This window comes from Psammomys obesus, unplaced genomic scaffold (genome assembly GCF_907164565.1).
Source record: "Psammomys obesus unplaced genomic scaffold, mPsaObe1.curated_primary_1811, whole genome shotgun sequence".
NCBI lineage: Eukaryota > Metazoa > Chordata > Mammalia > Rodentia > Muridae > Psammomys > Psammomys obesus.
The window spans coordinates 12,900,764-12,924,327 of record NW_026585987.1 but is presented as its reverse complement, the minus strand read 5'-3'; the positions used below and the strand labels follow the sequence as shown (position 1 = coordinate 12,924,327).

At 38.6% G+C, this 23,564-nt stretch overlaps 1 protein-coding gene and 1 pseudogene across 1 annotated transcript in view; one reads left to right on the top strand and one right to left on the bottom strand.

Annotated features, from left to right (window-relative positions):
* Positions 1-1,101: 1,101 nt before the first annotated feature.
* The window catches only part of LOC129671946 (zinc finger protein 120-like), a 38,840-nt gene continuing 16,377 nt past the window's right edge, over positions 1,102-23,564 (bottom strand). The window contains exons 2-4 of the mRNA XM_055601122.1: positions 3,743-3,869; positions 3,487-3,547; positions 1,102-2,375 (exon numbers count right to left, since the gene is read on the bottom strand). Of these exons, the coding sequence (XP_055457097.1) occupies positions 1,598-2,375; positions 3,487-3,547; positions 3,743-3,869 (966 nt within the window). The 3' untranslated portion in view covers positions 1,102-1,597. The remainder of the gene's footprint in view (positions 2,376-3,486; positions 3,548-3,742; positions 3,870-23,564) is intronic.
* On the top strand, positions 13,700-14,204 carry LOC129671947 (60S ribosomal protein L28-like; annotated as a pseudogene).

Genomic DNA, 23,564 nt, shown 5'->3' with positions numbered 1-23,564 from the left:
TTCCCCAGACCCTACAGAAAACATACAGCTTTTGGTACCAGTTCAAAACATATGTTGCATTATTTTTTTCTATGGTGTGTTGGATGTGTCTCTGAAATCTCAGAAACAGTGGTGACCATGTATCAATTAACTTAAAAAAAGAAAGAAGTATTTAACTGATTCTATCTTTGAGATTCCAGAAAAACCCTTTCTTGGAAAAAAAAAAAGATAAACAGAAGGACATAAGCTATTGACTACTAGCTCTTCCTCTACTCTGGCCATTTTTTCCTTCTTCCTGGGAAAAGACTAGAGCATTGCTGATCTAAAGGCCTATTTTTTTTCAAACCAGTTCACTGGCTATGACGTAGCCATAGGGAGCAGAGATCCTAAGACATGGATGGTGCCTTCATTTCCATGGCTCTGCTGACAGAACACTGAGAAGTCCAAGGTCCTCATGCCAGGGGCATAAGAAGAGCAGAAGCCCAGCAACTATGGCTGAGCCCAGGGAGTCTGGGCAAAGTAGATGACATTGAGGCTCAGTCAAGAAGATTTTGGGCTCCATTGCCTTCTAGCTGTGGGCTACTGACTTTACTTGCCAACCTTGAACTCAGTATGTCTTCTGTTATGCATTTAGAGACTATGTTGTGAAAAAGTTTTATCACATTATGTTTATAAGGTTTCTCTCCAGTATGAGTTGGCTTTGTTTTGTTTTGTTTTATGTATTCAAAGATAACCATGATATGCAAAGGTTTTACAACTTTGATTATATTCATAAGGTTTCTTTCTAGTTTGAGTTCTTTTATGTGTTTGGATACTACTGTGACTTCCACAGGCTTCACCATATTTAGTACCATTATAGGCTTTCTTCACAGTATGAATTCTTTTGTGCCTTTGAAGATGACTGTGATAAGCAAAGGCTTTATCACACTGATCATATTTATAGTTTCTCTCCACTATGTGTTCCTTTATGTATTCGAAGCCTACTGTGCTGTGAAAAGGCTTTATTATTGTTTTATGTTGTTCATAGGTGCTGCAGTAGAGAGATAAGCTCACCAAAATGCTAAGCTTTCATTATCCAAAGTTACATTAGGGTTCAGTCTTCTTGCAAATGACAGACACCCAAACATCTCCAGTTACTTTATTCAAACATATTCAAGATTAACTGGGACTAGAAAAGTTCCAACTACCAAAGTTATCTTTTCCTTGCTGCCCGTGAGAGCAGTCAACCCAAAAGTAAGAACTCCATGTTTGCCAGGAGCATCTTAGGACCAAGGTCAGTACAGCTACAAGCTCCCATGTAGCATCAAGTGCCAATTCTCCAGAAAGACATTTCTTCAAGGCTCAAATAATCTCAAGACAATTTCTCAGGCTCTACTGATAAATCCAAACTTAGCAAAGGCTTTTCTGGCTTTTTCACTCAAAGCTAGAAACAAAGGCTTTATAAGGTTTCTCTCTAGTATGTGTTCTTTTATGTAATCAGAGACTACTGTGATATGCAAAGGCTTTACCACATTGTTTGCATTCATAGGGTTTCACTCCAGTATGTATTCTTTTATGTATTAGGAGATCACTGTCACATACAAAGGCTTTCTCACATTGGTTACATTCATAGAGTTTCTCAGGTATGTGTTCTTTTATGTATTCGGATACTACAGTGATATGCAAAGGCTTTACCACATTGGTTGCATTTATAGGGTTTCTCTCCAGTATGTGTTCTTTTATGTATTAGGAGATCACTGTTACATGCAAAGGCTTTCTGACATTGGTTACATTCATAGGGTTTCTCTCCAGTATGTGTTCTTTTATGAATTAGGAGATAACTGTGACGTGCAAAGGCTTTACCACATTGATTACATTTGTAGGGTTTCTCTCCACTATGAATTCTTTTATGCTTTTGAAGATTGCTGTGACATGAAAAAGCTTTTGTACATTGATTACATTCATAAGGTTTCTCTCCAGTATGAATTCTTTCATGCCTTTGAACAGCACTCTGACATGCAAAGGCTTTACCACACTGATTACATTTATAGGGTTTCTCTCCAGTATGTGTTCTTTTATGAATTAGGAGATAACTCTGACATGCAAAGGCTTTATCACATTGATTACATTTGTAAGGTTTCTCTCCAGTATGAATTCTTTCATGCCTTTGAAGATGACCGTGACATGCAAAGGCTTTACCACATTGATTACATTTATGGGATTTCTGTCCAGTATGTGTCCTTTTATGTATTTGGAGATCACTTTGATGTATAAATGCTTCACCATATTGAGTATCCTCAAATAGTTTCTCTTCAGTATGAATTGTTTCATGCCTTTGAGAATGAATGTGATATGCAAAGGCTCTACCATGTTGAGTATATGCAGAGGCCTTCTTTTCAGTATGACGTCTTTCATGCCTGTGAAGATAATTGGCACATGTGAAAGCTTTACCACATTTATTATACTGATGAATCTTTTTATCTGTATGAATTAATTTTACAATTTGGTCTAATTGTAAAGAGCAATCAGATCTTAAGTTTTATCATGTTGTTTACATTCATGGCATTCCCCTTCATTATGGGTTGGTTTTCATCTTTGAAGATACCTGATAGGGTAAGAGCATTGATTACATGGCTCACACTTACAGTATCCTTTTCCTGTATGAGGGGTTTCATATATTTGAAGAGAACTGAAAGCCCTCAGAGCTTTACCACATTGATTGTATATACAGGTTTTCCTCTAGTGTGGGTCATACTACATTTCCAAAGTGAACCAGGAAAAAAAATAATTTGCATATTCCTACTCCAGTGTGACCTTATTGATGTATTCCCAATAAAGTTGGAAAATCAATTAATTGTAAACTTACATCACATTCAAAAGCCTGCTGAAACTGTGGACTACTACATATCTTTTAATTGTTTCTTTCAATATCCCTCATTCATACATGGCTTGTTACTTATTGTGATATAATATATATGAAAGGAAGAATAACAAAAGATTTCCATACTGCATTCACAGAAAATTCACAAAAATTCACAGATTTTGACTTTTTGTTCCTCATAGATATGTGATATAGGGATTATGATTTCTCCACAACCTTCTTACCTCTGATTAACTGCCTCTTTCACTAAACTTAGCAACATCACTACAAATATATGAGTAACACCAGCTTTACTATGGACTATGTACTTATTAGAAGGTTTCTGACATATACTTAGCACCTATTCAGTGTGTATGTACACCTTTTCCAATATCTGTGTAGTATAGGTTTGCAGGGATTGGCAGTTCTACAGCGTAACTTTAATGGGGCTATGGTTCAAATGGTAATATCTGTTAACACATTGCTTCCATATCTTCTTTCTTAAAGTAATACATTGCAAATATAAATCATATACCTGACAATGAGATACATGGCTTTATGAGAATTTAATAATCATCAATACACTTAAAGATGTGCTTGTTTACACTGTTGTTGTTCCTTAAAAATTCTTCAGAGTCTTATTTGTATCAGTTTGCACACAAAATTACCTTGGATGTCTTCTAGAACTTTGACAGTGTTCTTCAATATTGTGGTCTTCCCAATTATAGCCTAAAATACAGCACCAGAAAAGTAAAAAGTTACTGGAAATTATGCAAAATTTAAGTTACTATCTTCAGTGAACCTTAAAACCATGCCAAATTAATTCACTTCATTTTCCTCCTTCTACAGTTTTACAGAAAAGCATCGATAACAAATAAAGTTACCCCTTAATTTCAAAAGGTTAAAGAAAATTCACAGTCTTACCTATAGCAGTGAGGTTTCTGTAGGTCTCCAGCATCACATCTTTGTAGAGATTCTTCTGGGAAGGATCCAGCAAAGCCCACTCTTCCTGAGTGAAGTTCACATGCACATCATCATAGGTCACGCCATCCTAAATTATCACAAACATGTGTAAAACAAAATGAATGACAAGGACAACATTGGACTTGAAACTTTATTGACAATATATTCATATGATCCTGGTGTTACCCCCCACACAGAGATTCAACCATAATTAACAAGTCATTTCAGAAGAAAACTTAGTAATGAGGTTCACCTCAGTCATTTCTGCCCTTTTTTTATTAAATTTTAATTTTTATATCAATTATAGTTTATTCATTTTATATCCCAGCTGTAGCCCCCTCATTCATTCCCAATCCCACCCTCCCTCATCTCTTCCCATGACCCTCTCCAAGTCCACTGATATGGATGGACCTTCTCCCCTTCCATCTGACACTAGCTTATCAGGTCTCATCTGGACTGACTGCACTGTCCTCCTCTGTGGCCTGGCAAGGCTGCTTCACCCTCAGGGGGAGGTGATCAAAGAGCTAGCCACAGAGTTCATGTCAGAGACTGTTCCTGTTCCCCTTACTGGGGAACCCACTTGGAGACTGAAGTGCCATGGGCTACATCTGAGCAAGGGTTCTAGATTATGCCCATATATGGTCCTTGATTGGAGTATCTGTCTCAGAAAAGACCACTGGGCACAGATTTTTTTGGTTCTGTTGCTCGTCTTGTCGAGCTGCTGTCCTCTCCAGATCCCACTATCTCCCCTTTCTTTCATAGGATTCCCTGCACTCTGCCCAAAGTTTGGTTAGGAGTCTCAGCATCTGCTTTGATAAACTGCTGGGTAGAGTCTTTCAGGCCCTCTGTGTTAGGCTCCTGTCCTGTTTCCTGTTTTCTCCTTCTTCCAATGACCATCCCATTTGTCTTTCTGAGTGAGGATTGATAATTTTACCCAGGGTCCTCCTTCTTGCTTAGCTTCTTTAGGTGTACAGATTTTAGTATGTTTATCCTATCTTTTAGGTCTAGAATCCACTTATAAGTGAGTATATACCGTATGTGTCTTTCTGCTTCTGGAATACCTTACTCAGGATGATCATTCTAGACCCCACCATTTATCTGCAAATTTCATGATTTCCTTGCTTTTAATTGCTGAGCAGTATTCCATTGTGTAAATGTACCACATTTTTTGTATCCATTCCTCAGTTGAGGGACATTTGGGTTGTTTCCTGGATGTCTACATGTAGAAAAATACAAATAGATCCATACTTATAACCCTGCACAAAACTAAAGTCCAAGTGGATCAAAGACCTCAAAATAAAAAAACACACATTAAATCAGTTAGAAAGAAAAGTGGGGAAGAGTCTTGAACTTATTGGCATAGGAGACAACTTCCTGAACAGAACACTATCAGCACAGGCTCTAAGAGCAACAATCAGTAAATGGGACCCCATGAAACTGAAAAGGTTCTGTAAAGCCAAAGACACTGTCCTCAGAACAAAAAGACAGCCTACAGACTGGGAAAGAATCTTCACCAACCCTATATCTGACAGAGGGTTAATACCCAGAATATATAAAGAACTCAAGAAGTTAAAAAGCAACAAATCAAGTAATCCAATTAAAAAATGGGGTACAGAACTAAACCGAGAATTCTCTGTAGAGAAATATAGAATGGCAGAGAAACAGTTAAAGAAATGCTCAATGTCCTGAGTCATCAGAGAGATGGAAATCAAAACTACCCTGAGATTTGACCTTATACCCATCAGAATGGCTAAGATCAAAAACTCAAGTGACAATACATGCTGGAGAGGATGTGGAGAAAGAGGAACCCTACTCCACTGTTGGGAATGTAAACTTGTCCAACCACTTTGGAAATCAATCCGGTGCTTTCTCAGACAATTAGTAATAGATCCAGCTATACCACTCCAGCTATACCAAATATCAAGGACATTTGCTCAACCATGTTCACAGCAGCTTTATTCGTAATAGCCAGAATCTGTACTCTTAAATAATTAACAAACATAAAGACAAAAAGACAAGCAAACAGTACTTATCAATAGTACTGCACATACATCAGAGAGATTGTAATAACAGTTTACTAACTACAAAAGTCAATGCACAAGCTAGTCTATTGGCTCATGCCTTTAACCCCTGCACTTAGAGACAGGCAGAAATATCTCATTGAGGTAGATGCCAGCTTGTTTTATGGAATGAGTGCTAGAGCATCCAGAGGTACACATTAAGACCCTGTCACCACTTCAAAAATAAACCAAAAAAATATATATATAGTAAGAACTAAGAGGTGGGCTGGAAAGATGGCTCAGAGATTAAGAACACTGGCTGTTCCTCCAAAGGTCCTGAGTTCAATTCCCAGCAACCACATGGTGGCTCACAACCATATATAGTCTGATATGGCACCTTCTTCTGGCATGTAGGAACACATGTAGTCTGTATGCTGTATAAATAATAAATAAATCTTTTTAAAAAAAAGAACTAAGAGGTTTTTAATAAAATTCCTAAAATGAAGTATACTTCCACTCCAGTTCTGTATTCATCTTCCAAGAACCAGAGGTTCCCAGTTTAAAGTGTTACATTAATAAGATCTTACTAAAAGAGAATATATGCTTAAACAGTTACAAATGGACAGATGAAAATATTTGCATATGTCCGTAAACACTAACAGAGTATTGTTAATGGTGTCGAGGGCTGGCTCTCTCTCATGGCACAGTGGTTCTCAAACTGGGCCAGACACTGGAAGGACATTCTGAAAGTCTCTGTCTTTATCTCTGCACATCTTGTAGGCAGGGTAAATTTTTGGCTGAAGGTTTTGTAGGTAGATTGATGTTCCCCTCCCATTACCATAATTTCAGCCTGGCTAGAAGATGGCCTAAGCCTCTGTATACTCTGCTGTTAAGAAGCTCAGCTAGAGACACCCCCATATCCTCCCTATAACCTACCCTGTCATACGTCTTTAGCTTGTCTCAGTGATACCCCCACCCTTGGATTCCCTTTTCTCTCCAAGACCTCTAACCTACCCTCTGAACTCTCCCCACATCTGATCCCCCTCCACTTCCTTCCCTCCCCATACACTCTCCTATCCAGTTCCCTTTCTCCTTCTACTGTCAATTTCCCCACCTGAGTGAAATTCAAAGAGGGCCTCCCTTGGGCCCTCTTTTTTTACTTAGCTTCTTTGGAGCTCTGAATTGTACTATGATTATCATGTAATATATACCTAATATCTGCTTATAAGTGAGTACATAATGTGTGTCTTTCTGGGTCTGGGTTCCCTCACCCAGGATGATCCTTTCTAGTTCTGTACATTTGCCTGCAAATTTCACAATTTTCTAGTTTTTAATAGTAGAATTCCATTCTGTTAATGAACCACAGTTTCTTTATCCATTCTGCAGGTGAGGGAAATATGGGTTGTTTCCTGTTTCTTGCTATTATTAATAAAGCTGCTATGAGCATAGTTGAGCAAATGTCTTTGTGGTATGGAGGAGCATCTTCTGGGGTCTTTTATACCCAGAAAAGGTATAGCTGGGACTTGAGGTAGTACTATTTCCAATTTTTTGAGAAAGGGCTAGATTGATTTCCATAGTGGTTGTACAATTTTGCACTCCCACCAGCAATGGAGGAAGGTTCCTTTTTTTCCACATCCTTGCCAGCATGTGCTGTCACTTGAATTTTTGATATTACACATTCTGACAGATGTAAGATGGAATCTTGAAGTTGTTTTGACTTGAATTTCTTTTCCCTGAAGACTAATGATGCTGAGAGTCTAATGAAGTGCTTTTCTGCCATTAGAGATTCCTCTACTGAAAATTCTGTTAGCTCTGTACCTCATTTTTAATTGGTTTATTTGGTTTGTTGTTATTTAATTACTTGAGATCTTTATATATTTTGGGGATTAGAACTTTATCAGATGTAGGGTTACCAAAGATCATTTGCCAATCAGTTGGCTGCCATTTTCTTCTCTTAACAGTGTCCTTTGCCTTATAGAATTTTTTCAGTTTCATAAGGTTCCATTTATTAATTGTTGATCTTAGAGCCTCACCTGTTGGTGTTTTGTTTAGGAAGTTATCTCCTGTGCTAATGAGTTCAAGTCTGGTTCTCATTTTTTCTTCTAATAGATTTAGTGCTTATAGTTTTATGTTGAGGTCTTTGATCCACTTGGACTTGAGTTTTATACAGGGTGATAAATATGAATCCATTTGCATTTCTACATGTAGACATCCAATTAGACCAGCACCATTTGTTGAAAATGCTTTCTTTTTTCCATTGTATGGTTTCTGGCTTCTTTGTCAAAAATCAAGTATCCACAGGTGTGTGGATTTCTGGGTCTTCTATTCAATTCTATTGATCAACCAGTCTGTTTTCATGCCAGTATCATGTAGTGTTTAGTTGCTCTGTCTTATAGCTCGAAGTCAGGAATGCAGATACCTACAGAAGATCTTTTATCGTATAAGGTTGTTTTAGCTAATATGGGTTTTTTATTTTTCCATTTAAAGGTGAGAATTGTTCTTTCAAGGTCTGTAAAGAATTGTGTTGGTATTTTGATGGGAATTGCATTGTACCTATAGATTGTTTTCGAAAGATGTTAATCCTACTGATCCATGAGCATGGGAATCTTTCCATCTTCTACCATTTTTAGTTTCTTCTTTCAGATACTTGAAGCTCTTGTCATAAAGGTCTTTCACTTGCTTGGTTAGAGTTACACCAAGATAGTTTATATCATTTGTGGTTATTGTGAAGGGTGTTGTTTCCCTAATTTCTTTCTCAGCCACTTATCATTTGTATAGAGGAAAGCTACTGACTTTTTGTATTTAATTTGTATACAGCCACTTTGCTGAAGGTGTTTATCAGCTGTAGGAGTTTTCTAGTTGAACTTTGGGAGTTACTTATATATTCTATAATATCATCTGTGAAGAGAAAAACTTCAACTTCTTCCTTTCCAATTTGTATCCCCCAGATCTCCTTTAGTTGGCTTATTGCTCTAGCTAGAATATCAAGTAATATATTGAAGAGATATGGTGTGAGTGGGCAGGCTTGTCTTGTCCCTGATTTTAGTGGAATTGCTTTGAGTTTCTCTCCATTTAATTTGATATTGGCTGTTGGTTGTTGACTTGCTGACACAGCCTTTATTACATTTATGCCCATTATTTTTTAATTCTGCCTTACCTAATGTCTCAGGGCATGGGCAGAATGCCAGATATTTTGGGCCAAAATATCATACAAATGACCTCTAGTGTAACATTTCATGGATTCTATTGTCCATTGAAATCTTGTGACCAGGACTTCTTCTGTCTGTATTACTCTTAACAATCTAATCTTCCAGGTCCTACTATAACAGCAGATTAAATTGTGTACAGCTTTCTATGCTTTTTGCCATCTAAAGTCCTGATATCTTCCACATTCCTCCAAAAGATAACATTCCCAGGTTTTCCCCTGCAGAAAAGTCACTTACTATATACTATTTTCTTGTTGTTGCTGTTGTAATTAACTTCTCTGCTCCTGTGATTAAATCCTCAAACCAAAAGTGTCTTAAGTAATGAATAGGTTTATCTGGCTGGTTCTGTCAGATCACATTCTGTCATTTTGGGAGCTTAAGATAAAAATTCAAGCTAGAAAATAAATGCAAAATCCATGGGCAAACAGTGTTTCCTGGTTTGCTCTTTTGCTTGGTCACTATCTCATGCTCAGATAGCTCTCTTATCCAGCCTAGGCCCACTTTCTTAGGGATAGATACTGCCACCCTCAGTGAAAGAGCCCTCCCATATCATCAATCAACAGAATCTCTCACAGATCAAGCAAATAACCATTCTGATGAGGGCACACTCTCAGTTGAGGCTCCCTCAGGACTGTTGACAACTTAACCTAATTAGAAGAGAGACTATAATATGTGAGAAAAAATTTTAAAAACCAAAACCAGATACCCAAGATTACTGCACCCAGCACGAGAGGTTTTTGAATAGCAGGACTGTAGTGACTATGGAGCGAGGAAGCGAGCAAGAAGCCATGTTGTGGACTGCCCAGTGTCTGTGTTTTACAGGTGAGAGGGCAGCCCACAGGTACCAGGAATGAGTGGTTCCAGCATCTGGCCACTGTCCCTAAGAAAGCCCCTGGGTTCAAGGATGCAAGTTTCCAGCCTCTGGCAACACACCTTCCAGGATCCTGGGAAATGGTCCCAGCCTCCAATCCTAGGATCTGCACTTTTTACTGAGGAGTTCTGGAAGACCTCAGGAGGATACGTGATTTCACTCCTAAATGAGGCTGGTCCAGTGCACATGGTGTATCGGTAGCTGAAGCTCAGTGACTACAGAGTGACTAAGCTAGTGGCAAGGCTGCTGACTCCAGGAGATCCCCTGGCATGAGGAGGACTCCTGGGTTTCTGAGGAGACCTGTTGGTTATCAGGATCATACTGGTAAGACACACCCATTCCAATTTCTTGCCTATGGGTCCAACTGGGACATGGGCACCTTAGGAGAGCCGCAGCTATTCTGTGAGATCCGGCCACCAGTCCACAACCATATATATCAACTCAAGGAAGCCTGGTACAGGAACATCCAGCCTCCTGCCCAGGGCTCTTCCCATACCCTGGAGAAATCTAGCAGGCATCAGGAACAACCAGCCAATGTCAGAGACAACCAGGTCGCTAAAGGCTAGTAGATGAACACAACAAGAAAAGCCAGAGCAATATGGCAACACCAGAACCCAGTTAACCCACTGCAAGAAGCCCTGGATACCCTAACATAACTAAAAAAAAAAAGGAAACAAAGTAAGAAAAAAAAGAAAAAGAAAATTTTAAATCTATTTTTATGAAGATACAGGCCTTTAAAGAGAAAACAAGATAAACATGATATCTTTAAAGAAATACAGGAAATTACAATTAGACAGAGGCCTTTAAAGAGGAAATGAATAAATCACCTTAAAAATACAGGAAAATACAAACAAACATATTAAGAAAATGAATAAAATGGTTCAAGACCTGAAAATACAAATAAAGGAAATATAAACTGAGGAAATCCTGGAGATGTGCAACTTTAAGAAAACAAGATCTACACAGGTAAGCATCACCAACAGAATACAAGATGGAAGAAGGAAACTTTGGCATAGAAGAAACAACTGAAATCGATACATCTGTCAAAGAAAATGTTAAATCTAAAAAATTCCTGACAGAAAACATCCAAGAAATCAAGGACACTATGAAAAGATAGAATAACAAGAATAAAAGAAAAAGACAATTCCCCACTCCAAGGCCCAGAAAATATTTTCAACAAAATAAAAGAAATTTCCCAAAGGCTTGCAGAACACCAAATACATTAGACCAGAAAAGAAAATCCTCCAACCACATAATAATCGATACTAAATATACAGAACAAAGAAAATATTAAAATCTGCTAGGGAAAAAGTAACATGCAAAGGCAAACTTTATCAGAATCACATCTGACTTCAACACAGACTCTTAAAGCCAGTAGGGCCTGAGCAGATGTCTTGCAGACCTTAATAGACTACAGATTTCAACCCAGACTACTATACCCCATAGGACATTCAATTAGCATAGTTAGAGAAAACAAGATATTCCATGACAAAACCAAATTTAAACAATATGCACAAGTCCAGCCCTACAGAAGATACTAGAAAAAAACAAAAAAAACAAAAAACAAAAAAAAAAAAACCTCCAACCCAAGGAGAGTAACTACATCCAAGAAAACAAAGGAAATAAAGAACTCCATTGTAACAAAATCAAGGGATTCACAGAGACAAACACACACAGACACACACACATACACAAACACACTCACAGAGGGATGGAGGGAGAATCACCAACAAACATCAAAATATCAGGAATTAACAATCATTGGTTATTAATATCTCTCAACATCAATGGACTCAATTCCTCAATAAAAGAACGTAGGCAATTACTGGGGATCCAAGATGGCGGCAAAAACCTCACACCATATCTGAGGAGCAAAGGATCTGAAACTCCAAAATTGGTGAGTGGAGGGGCAGCTGAACCCAAAACAATGACACTGAGGCTTCAAGGGAGAAAGGAGACAAACCCTGAACTGAGACCAATAGGGCTACCCAGGACTTCTCCACGGACTTCTCCTGGGGACTCAATTCCCAGGTGCTTCCCCTTTAATGGGCGGAGGCAGTGGCAGAGGCACTGTAGACAGCAGCGGAGGCAGCGAGGCGGTGGAGGAGGCCCGCATTGCACACAGCTCCTAGCACAGAGCATAGTGCTGGCTGCTCCAAACACAGAACTCCCTGCTTGAGATTTGAGACAGAGAATACTCAATCGCCCAGCATTTCCACAGGACAGGCCTCCTTCTCCCTCCTTGGTGGAGGCGGAGGTGGAGGCTGCAGAGACAGCCCACAGCATCAGCCACAAAGTACAGAGTCCCGGCCCACAGTACCCATAGCTACTAGCACAGAGCGCAACGCTGGCAGCTCCTCCAGCCCAACCAGGCCCAAGGCTCCCCAGGGCCTTCCAGAAGGCATCTGAGCCAGCGGCCTCCTAGTTCTGCTATGGTGGCTGGACTCCCAGTGGACCGTAATACCTGGCCCCAAGTTCTGAAGTAACATAGGAATTCTTGGGACAGCATTATCAACATTGAAGGCCCTGCTCTGTGGGTCTACCAGTGAAGTCCAGGCAATCAACTCCTGGAACCAAGACAGATCTGAATACCAGAACAACAGTGACAGGACTGTGGACCACTGAGGTATTCAGGGAATCAGTGCAGGTGCATTGTGCCCACAAATTATGCCTGCTAACAATGCTACCATTTGCAACCCCCTTGTGCCTGCTCCCCACCCCATTTCACGTATCTACACTCTCTAGCATTATATCCTTAAGACACACTTATACACACACACTTGCTCCCCCGCAATTGCGATTTTGTGCCAACAACGTTTCTTCCCTTATGTACAGCTGAAACACCAACCCATACTCTCAAACCACTGGACCTGTCTCATCTTCCTGAAGAATACTCCAGACATCAGAGAAAGACGGACCCAGTCTGAAGTACAGACTCCAGGAACAAACAGTGAAGGTTATAGATGAGCAGATGGTCAGAGGTCAGCATAAGAACACACCCAACAAAAATTAGGAAATCATGGTTCTACCAGCAAACCCCAAAATTAATGGATATTTTAATTAATTGGAAACACTGAAAAATGACATTAAAGCTATGCTTATCCAGTTATTAGGGGCAGATAAAGAGGAAATGAACAAATCTCACAGAGAAATAGCCACACAAGTGGAGGCAAATAAAGAGGAAACAAACAAAGCTCTCATAGAAATAGCAACAGAAGTGGAGGCAAATAGGGAGGAAATGAAAAAAGGTCTCAAAGAAACACAGACAAATACAGCTGCACAAGTAGAGGCACAATTAGTGGCATATAGAGAGGAAACAAACAAAAAATAAAAGCCATCATAGGAAGACAAGACTCCACATTCAAACAGATGAAGGAAATAGTGCAAGGCATGAAAACAGAATTAGAATCAATAAAGAAAATACAGAGAAAACCCTGGAGCTGGAGAACTTAGAAAAAATATCAGAAACCACAAAGATATGCATCACCAATAAAATACAAGAGATGGAAGAAAGAATCTCAGGTGCTGAAGATACACTTGCTGAAATTGATACTTCTCTCAAAGAAAAAGTAAAATCAGAAAAGTCCCAAACACAAAACATCTAAGAAATCAAGGACTCCATGAAAAGACGTCATGAAAACACGAAATTTAAGAATAATAGCAATAGATAAAAATGAAGATTCCAGGCTCCAAGGTCCAGAAAATATTTTTAAGAAAATTTTCCCAACTTAAAGAAAGAGATGTCCATAAACATATAAGAAGCGTACAGAACACCAAATAGATTAGAATGGAAAAGAAACTCTTCATGTCACATCAGTCAAAACACTAAACCTGCTTTTTTTCCGTCTCCGGCCGCCATAGAGTGAGGAGCCATCGACATGTCCGCCCATTTGCAATGGATGGTCGTTCAGAACTGCTCCAGTTTCCTGATCAAGCGGAACAAGCAGACATACAGCACCGAGCCCAATAATCTGAAGGCCAGCAACTCCTTCCGCTACAATGGGTTGATTCATCGCAAGACTGTGGGAGTGGAGCCCGCGGCCAATGGCAAATGGCAATGGTGGTGGTCATGAAACGCAGATCCGGTCAGCGAAAACCCGCCACTTCTTATGTGAGAACCACCATCAACAAGAATGCTCGGGCTACTCTCAGTAGCATCAGGCACATGATCCGAAAGAACAAGTACCGCCCTGATCTGAGAATGGCTGCCATCCGCAGGGCCAGTGCTATCCTGCGAAGCCAGAAGCCTGTGATGGTGAAGAGGAAACGGACCCGCCCCACCAAGAGCTCCTGAGCACACCCCCAAAACAATAAAGAGTCCACTGACTTTTTCAACCAAAAAAAAAAAAAAAAAAAAAAAAAAAAAAAGAAAAAAACACTAAACCTACAGGAAAAAGGAAAAATATTAAAGGCAGCAAGGGAAAAATGCCAAGTAACATATAAAGGTAGACCTATCAGAATCACAGCAGACTTCTCATCAGAAAATACGAAAGCCAGAAGGGGCAGATGTCATACAGACCTTAAGGGACCAAAGATGCCAACACAGACTACTCTACCCAGCAAAGCTTTCAATCAACATAAATGGAGAAAGCAAAATATTCCATGACAAAACTAAATTTAAACAATATGTACACAGCAACCCAGCCCTACAGAAGAGAAGGAAATCTCCAATCCAACGAAAACAACTACACCCAAAAAAAACATAGGATATAGATAACTTTCACAACAAAGATTAAAAGAAAACAAGCAATGAATCACAGTAACACCACCAACTCCACAATAAAAGGAACTAATATTCGTTGGTCACTAATTATCTATCAACATCCATGGATTCAACTCTCCAATAAAAAGACACAGACTAACAGAATGGTTACAGAAACAGAGTCCAACATTCTGCTGCATCCAAGAAACACATCTCTGAGACAAAGATAAACACTACTTCAGAGTAAAGGGCTGGAAAAATGTTTTTCAAGTAAATGGACCCAGAAACCAAGCTGGGGTAAGTATCCTAATATCTAATAAAATAGACTTTTAACCAAAATTAATAAAAAATGATGAGGAGTGGCACTTCATTCTCATCAGAGGAAAAATCCACCAAAAGGACATTACAATTCTAAACATCTATGACCCAAATACAAGAATGCCTACATTTGTAAATGAAATGTTTGTTATTAAAGCTTAAATCGCACATGGGTCCCAACACCTTAATAGTAGGACACCTTATCTGTCCCTACTCTCACCAAGGGACAGATCATCTAGATCGAAGCTAAAGAGGGAAATGATGGCACTTACAGAGGTCCTAAATCAAATGGACCTAATAGATGTCTACAGAACTTTTCACCCAAATTCAAAAGACTATACCTTCTTCTCAGCACCTTGTGGACCCTTGGCAAAATAGACCATATAGTTGGTAAAAAAAAGCAAGCCTCAGCAGATACAAGAAGATTGAAATAATCCCTTGCATTCTATCTGACCACCATGGACTAAAGTTGGACCTCAACAACAACATAAATAGCAAAAAGCCTACACACACATGGAAACTGAACAATTCCCTACTCAATGATGGCTGGGATAGGGAAGAAAAAAATAAAGAAATTAAAGACTTCCTAGAATTCAATGAAAATAAAGGCACAACTTACATAAACTTATAGAACACAAAGAAAGCAGTGCTAAGAGGAAAATTCATAGCACTAAGTGCTTTCAAGAAGAAATTTGAAACATCTCATACAAGCAACTTAATGACCCACCTGAAAGTCCTAAAAGAAAGAAAGAAAGAAAGAAAGAAAGAAAGAAAGAAAGAAAGAAAGAAAGAAAGCATTCATACCCAAGAGGAGTAGAAGGCTGGAAATAACCAAAATAAAAAATAGAAGTCATCATAAATCAATAAATTAGAAATAAATAAAACAATTCAAAGAATCAATGAAACCAAGAGCTGGTTCTTTGAGAAAATCATCAAGGTAGATAAACCCTTAGCCAAACTAACTAAAAGGCAGAGAGACACTATCCAAATCAGCAAAATCAGAAATGCAAGGGGAACATAACAACAGACACTGAGGAAATCCAAACAATCGGTAGGTTGTACTATAAAAGCCTATATGCCAGAAAATTTGAAAATCTAAAGGAAACAATTTTCTTGACAGAATCCATTTACCAAAATTAAGTCAAAATCAGGTAAAAAGATTGAATAGTCCTATATGCCCCAAGGAAATACAGACCGTCATCAAAAGTCTCCCATCCAAAAAAAAGCCAAAGATGGTTTCAGTACAGAATACTACCAGACCTTCAGAGAAGAGCTAACTCCAATTCTCTTCAAACTATTGCACAAGATAGAAACAGAAGAAACACTACCAAACTCAGTATATGAAGCCACAGTCACCTTGATACCTAAACCACAAAAAGACCTAGCCAAAAAAAGAAAAGTTCAGACTTATCTCTATGATGAACACTGATGCAAAAATACTCAATAAAATATTGGCAAACCGAATCCAAGAACACATCAAAGATATCATCCACCATGACCAGGTAGGCTTCATCCCAGGCATGCAGAGGTGTTTCAATATATAGAAATCCATCAATGTAATCCACCACATAAACAAAGTGAAGGAGAAAAACCACATGATCATCTCCTTAGATGCCGAAACAGCATTTGACAAAATCCAACACCCATTCATGTTTAAAGTCTTACAGAGATCAGGTATACAAGGCACATATCTAAACATAGTAAAGACAACATACAGCAAGCCTATAGCTAACATCAAATATAAATGGAGAGAAACTTAAATCAATCTCACTGAAATCAGAGACAAGGCAAGGCTGCCCTTCTCTCCATATGTCTTGAACATAGTACTTGAACTCTTAGCTGAGTCAATAAGACAACTAAAAGAGATCAAGGAGCTACAAATTGGAAAGGAAGAAGTCAAAGTATCACTATTTGCAGATGATATGATAGTCTACATGTGTGACCCCAAAAATTCATCCAAAGAACGCCTACAGCTGATAAACACCTTCAGCAAAGTGGCTAGCTACAAAAATTAACTCAAAAAAAAAAATCAGAAGCCCTCCTGTATACCAAAGACAAAAGGGCCAAGAAAGAAATAAGGGAAACAACATCCTTCACAATAGCCACTAATAACATAAAGTACTTTCATGTGACTCTAACCAAGCAAGTGAAAGACCTGTTTGAGAAAAACTTCAAGTCTCTGAAGAAAGAAATTGAAGAAGATATCAGAAGATGGAAAGATCTCCCATGCTCATGGCTTGGCAGGATTAACATAGTAAAAATGACCATCTTACCAAAAGCAATCTACCATCAAAATACCAACATAATTCTTTACAGAACTCGAAAGATAAATTCTCAACTTCATATGGAAAAACAAAAGACCCAGAATTGCCAAAATGAACTTGTACAACAACCGATCATCTGGAGCTACTACCATCTCTGATCTTAAGCTGTACTACAGAGCAATAGTAATAAAAACCACATGGTACTGGCACAGAAACAGAATAGTGAATCATTGGAATTGAAGAGAAGACCCAGAAATAAACACATACAGTTATGGACACCTGATTTTTGAGAAAGATGCCAAAACCATACAATGGAAAAAAGATAGCATCTTCAATAGATGGTGCTGGTCTAACTGGATGTCTACATGTAGAAAAGTACAAATAGATCCATATTTATCACCCTGCACAAAACGAAAGTCCAAGTAGATCAAAGACCTCAACATAAAAACAGACACACTAAACCTGTTAGAAGAAAAAGTGGGGAAGAGCCTAGAACTCATTGGCACAGGAGACAACTTCCTGAACAGAACACCAACAGCACAGGCTCTAAGAGCAACAATCAATAAATGGGACCTCATGAAACTGAAAAGCTTCTGTGAAGCAAATAACACTGTCATCAGAAAAAAATGACAGCCTACAGACTGGGAAAGAATCTTCACCAACCCTACATCTGACAGAGGGCTAATATCCAGAATATATAAAGAACACAAGAAGTTAAAAAGCAACAAATCAGTCAATCCAATTTAAAAATGGGGTTCAGAGCTAAACAGAGAATTCTCTGTAGAGAAATATAGAATGGCAGAGAAACAGTTAAAGAAATGATCAGTGTCCTTAGTCATCAAGGAAATGCAAATCAAAACTAAGGTGATATTTCACCTTACACCCATCAGAATGGCTAAGATAAAAAACTCAAGGGACAATACATGCTGAAGAGGATGTGGAGAAAGGGGAACCATCCTCCATTGCTGGTGAGAATGTAAACTTGTACAACCACTTTGGAAATCAATCTGGCGCTTTCTCAGATAATTAGGAATAGCACTTCCTCAAGATCCACCTATACCACTCCTAGGCATATATCCAAAATATGCTCAAGGACATTTGCTCAACCATGTTAACAGCAGCTTTATTCATAATAGCCAGAATCTGGAAACAACCCAGATGTCCCTCAACAGAAGAATGGATACAGAAACTGTGGTACATTTACACAATGGAATACTACTTAGCAATTACAAACAAGGAAATCATGAAATTTCCAGCAAGTGGTGGGAACTATAAAAGATCACCCTGAGTGAAGTATCCCAGAAATAGAAAGACACACAGTATGTACTCACTTCTAAGTGGATTGGATATTAGGCATATAATATAGGAAAACTTACAAAAAACTAAAGAAGGTGAGCTGGAAGGACACTGGGTAAAATGTTCAATCCTCACTCAGAAAGGCAAATGGGATGAACACTGGAGAAGAAGAAAAACAGGAAACAGGGCAGAAGCCTACCATGGAGGGCCTCTGAAAGACTCTACCAAGCATTGTATAAAAGCAGATTACAAGACTCCTAAACAAACTTTGGGCAGAGTGCAGGGAATCTAGGAAAGAAAGGGGAGATAGTAAGAGCTGGAGAGGACAAGAGCTCCACAAGCATAGTAAGAGAACCAAAAAATCTGAGCATAGGGGTCTTTTCTGAGACTAATACTCCAACCAAGGACCATTCATGGATAACAGCCTAGAACCCCTACTCAGATGTAGCCCATGGCAGTTCAGTACCCAAGTTGGTTCCCTACTAATGGAACAGGGACTGTCTCTGACATGAACTCAGTGGCTAGCTCTTTGACTACCTCCCCTGGATGGGGGAGCAGCCTTGCAAAGCCAGAGAGGAGGAAAATGCAGCCAGTTTGGATGAGACTGGATAAGTAGGGTCAGATGGACGGGGAAGAGGACCTCCCCTATCCATGGACTTGGAGAGGAGCATAGTAGGAGATGAGGGAGGAGAGAAGGAAGGGGCTATAGCTGGAATACAAAGTGAATAAACTGTAATTAATATAAAAATTAAAATTTAATTACAAAGAAAGGACATAGGCTAACAGAATAGATATGAAAACAGGACCCATTACTTAGCTGCATACAAGAAACACACCTCAGCCACAAAAAAACAAAAACATAACCTCAAAACAAATATCTGGAAAAATGTCTTTAAAGCAAGTGATTCAAAAAAGCAAGCTGGAGTAGCCATTCCAATATCCAATAAAAGAGATTTCCAACCAAAATTAATCAAAAGAGATGTGGAAGGAAAAATCCACCAAGAGGATATTTCAGTACTGATCATCGATGCACCAAATACAAGGGCACAACATTTGTTTAAAAACAAAAAACATTGCCAGAGCATAAATTGCATAACAAACCACACACACACACACACACACACACACACACACACACACACACACACTCACACGTAGGAAACTCCAAAACCCCACTCTGATGAATGAACTGGTCATCAAGACAGAAACTAAACAGAGAAATGATGAAACTAACAGATGTCATGAATCAAATGGACCTAACAGATATCTATAAAACTTTTCACACTAAAACAAAAGAAAATCCCTTTCAACACCCCATGGATTGTTCTCGAAAACTGACCATATAAAGTCGTAAAGCAAGCCCCGACCAATAGAAGAAAAATGAAATAACTGGTATATCTTATCTGATCACCAAAGATTAAAGCAAGTCTTCAACAACAGAAACAATGGAAACACTATGCTCATGAAAACAGAACAATTCTCTACTCAATGACCACTGGGACAGGGAGGAAAGAAGGAAAGTAAAGACTTTCTAGAATTTAAAGAAAATGAAGACACAACAGCAAAATTGGAGAGATTAAACATTTCAATGTTTTAAAACTGGAGAAAATGATTTTGACTACTAAAAGTATTTCATTCTCCTATGATAAAGAAAAAGATATTTGTTAGAATCACTTAGGTGTTATTTTGTTTCATATAATTGATGATTGGATATAAGTCTGGATGAAATTAAGGAAACACAAACTTTTAAAAACTAAATGCAAGATAACAGATTTTTTTAAAAGTGTATGAGCCATATACTATACCTTGTTTTGCTCTAATTATTTTAAAAGTCATAAGCACTTTTGAAAACAAGTCTACCTGGGAACTAGAAAAGATAATCCTGATCCTGAGTGAATTATCCCAGAAGTAGAAACACACACATGGTATATATTCACTTTTAAGTGAATATTAGACACATAATATAGGATAAACATCCTAAAATCTGTACACCTAAAGAAACTAATCAAGAAGGAAGACCTCAAGTAAAATTAATCAATCCTTACTCAGAAAGGCAAATAGGAAAGACATCAGAAGAGGGAGAAAACTGGGAACAGAACAGGAGCCTAACACAGAGGGTCTCTGAAAGACTCTACCCAGCAGGGTATCAAAGCAGTTGCTGAGACTCATAGCCAAATTTTTGGTAGAGTGCAGGGAATCTTATGAAAGAAGGGAGAAATAGAAAAACCTGGAGGGGAACTCCACAAAGGGAGAAAAAGAATTAAGAAATCTGGGCCCAGGGGTCTTTTCTGAGACTGAGACTCCAACCAAGGACCATGCATGGTGATAACCTAGAACCCATGCACAGATGTAGCCCATGGCAGCTCAGTCTCCATGTGGGTTCTCTAGTACTAGGAACATGGACTGTCTCTGACATGAACTCAGTGGCTGGTTCTTTGATCACCTCCCCCTGAGTGGGGAGCAGCTTTACCAGGCCACAGAGGAAGATAATGCAGACAGTCCTGGTGAGACCTGATAGGCTAGGGTCAGGTAGAAGGGAAGGAGGACCTCCCCTATCAGTGGACTTGGGGAGGTGCATGGAAAGAAATGAGGAAAGGTGGGATTGGGAGGGGAGGTGGGAGGATGCTACAGCTGGGATACAAAGTGAATAACCTGTAATTAGTAAAAAAATCAATTTAAAAATCTCTAATCACAAAAAAAATCTCTAATCACAAAAAAGTAAACAAGTCTATCCCCATTTTTATGTGTTTGTGAGAATGTCTTTCCTGTGTGAAACACAAACATATAGTTTTCTTAATAGGTACCACTTACCAATGATAAATCAAGATAATATAGACAATTTAAATACAACTATAACCCCTTGTGAAATAGAAGAAATTATTACAAGTTCTGAGACAAAAAAAAAAAAAAAAAAAAGCCTAGGGCTGGATGGTTTTAGTGCAGAATTCAACCAGGCTTTCAAAGAAGACTTAACACCAATACTACTCCAAGTATTCCACAAAACAGAAACAGAAGGAACATTACCCAATTCACTTTAGGAAGCAACAGTTACTCTGAATCCCAAAGCTTAACAAAGATCAATTTCCTTCATGAAGACAGATGCCAAACTACCCAATATTATTGCAAACTGAGAAAGAAAACATCAAAAAGATCACCCTCAAGGATCAAACGGGCTTCATCCCAGAGATGCATGGATGGTTCAACATACTAAAATAAGTAAATGTACTCCACCATATAAATAGACAGAAAGCCACAGCATCATCTCATTAGACACTAAATATGCCTTCATCAAAATCCAAGATCACAATAAAAATCTTGGAGAGGTTAGAGATACAAAATATATAAACATAAATAAAGGAAATTAACAGCAGTTCTAAACCAAACAACAAATTAAATGCAGAAAAACTCCAAGAAATTCCACTACAATCAGGAACAAGACAAGGCTGTCCACTCTCTCCACTGAAAGTCTCCACCCATCAGGATATCAAAGAAACTGAGACTCATAGCCAATATAGTACTTCAAGTTCTAGCTAGAGCAATAAAACAACTGAAGGAGATCAAGGGGATATAACATAGAAAAGAAGTCAAAGTATCCTAAATGGCAGATATATAAGAGTATATATGAGTGACCGCCAAAATTCTACTAACAAACTCCTACATACACCTGATAAAAACTTTCAAGAAAGTGGCAGGATTAACTAAAACAAAATCAGTAGCTCTCTTATATATCGGCTATATAAAAATGACAGACTGAGAAAGAAATCCTAGAAACAACACCCTTACCAGTAGCCTCAAATAATATAAAATGTTAGAGTAACTCGAAAAGAGGAAGTGAATGACTTGTATGATTAAAACTAGAAGTCTTTAAAGAAAGTAATTGAAGAATATATCAGAAGAAGGAAAGATCTCTCATATTCATGGATCAGTAGGATTAACATGGTAAAAATGGCCATCCTACCAAAAGCACACACAATTCCCATCAAAATTCCAAAAAGACAAGTTTACAGATTTTGAAAGGACAATTCCCAGCTCAATATAGAATAAAAAAAAAACCTACGATACCTAAAACTGAATAACAAAAGAACTGCTTGGTATTGGCATAAAACAGACAAACTGATAAATGGAATCTAATTGAAGACTCAGACAATTCCAACTATACAGGCACACCTGATTTTTAATAAGGTATCCAGAAAAACACAATGGAAAAAAGACACAACCTTCAACAAATGGTGCTGGTTAAACTGTATCCCTGCCTATAGAAGAATGCAAATAGATCCATATTCATCAGACTGCACAAAACTCAAGTCCAACTGCATTAAAATCCTCAAAATAAAACCAGTTTCAGACACACTGAAACTGACAGAAGAGAAAGTGGGAAACAGCCCTGAATGCACTGGCACAGAAGACAACCTTCTGAACAAAATGCCAATAGTGCAGACACTAACAGTTAATAAATGGGACCTCATGAAACTGAAATCCCTCTGTAAAGCAAGAAACACAGTCAATTGGAAAAAGAGACAGCCTAAGGAATGCGAAAAGACTTTTATCGACTCCATAACTGATAGAGGTTGAATATACATAATATATACCTAGAAAGTAGATGTTCAGAAAACATTAAATTCAATTTAAAAATGGGGTACAGAACCAAACAGAAATTGTTCAGCAACAACAAAAAATCCAATATGGCTGAAAGACCCTTAAAGAAAAGTTCAACATCCTTTGCCATAATGGAAATACAAATCAAAACTACTTTGAGATTCTAGCTTTTAAAGAATATCAAAATGGCTATGATCAATAATGCAAGATCTCCTGGGCAAGCTTCATTTCCTGAGCTCCATCTCCATCTGCAGTGCCAGAGACAGGCAACCATCAGGGAACAACAACGTGCTTTACTCTCCATCTCGCAGGCATTCTCCATTTCCTGAGTCCAGTTTCCATCTGTAGTCTAGGCAACCACAGGGAAACAATAGGTGAGACCCCTCCCCTAACTCCTGGCCTGCTAGAGCAAAGCTGCAGAGGCAAGGTCTGCCCTGGGACCTCTGAGTTCCATCCCCACAGTGTGCCCCACACTCTAACTCCCAGGCACATTACATCTTTTGGGGCAGAATCCCCACCTGCAATCCCAG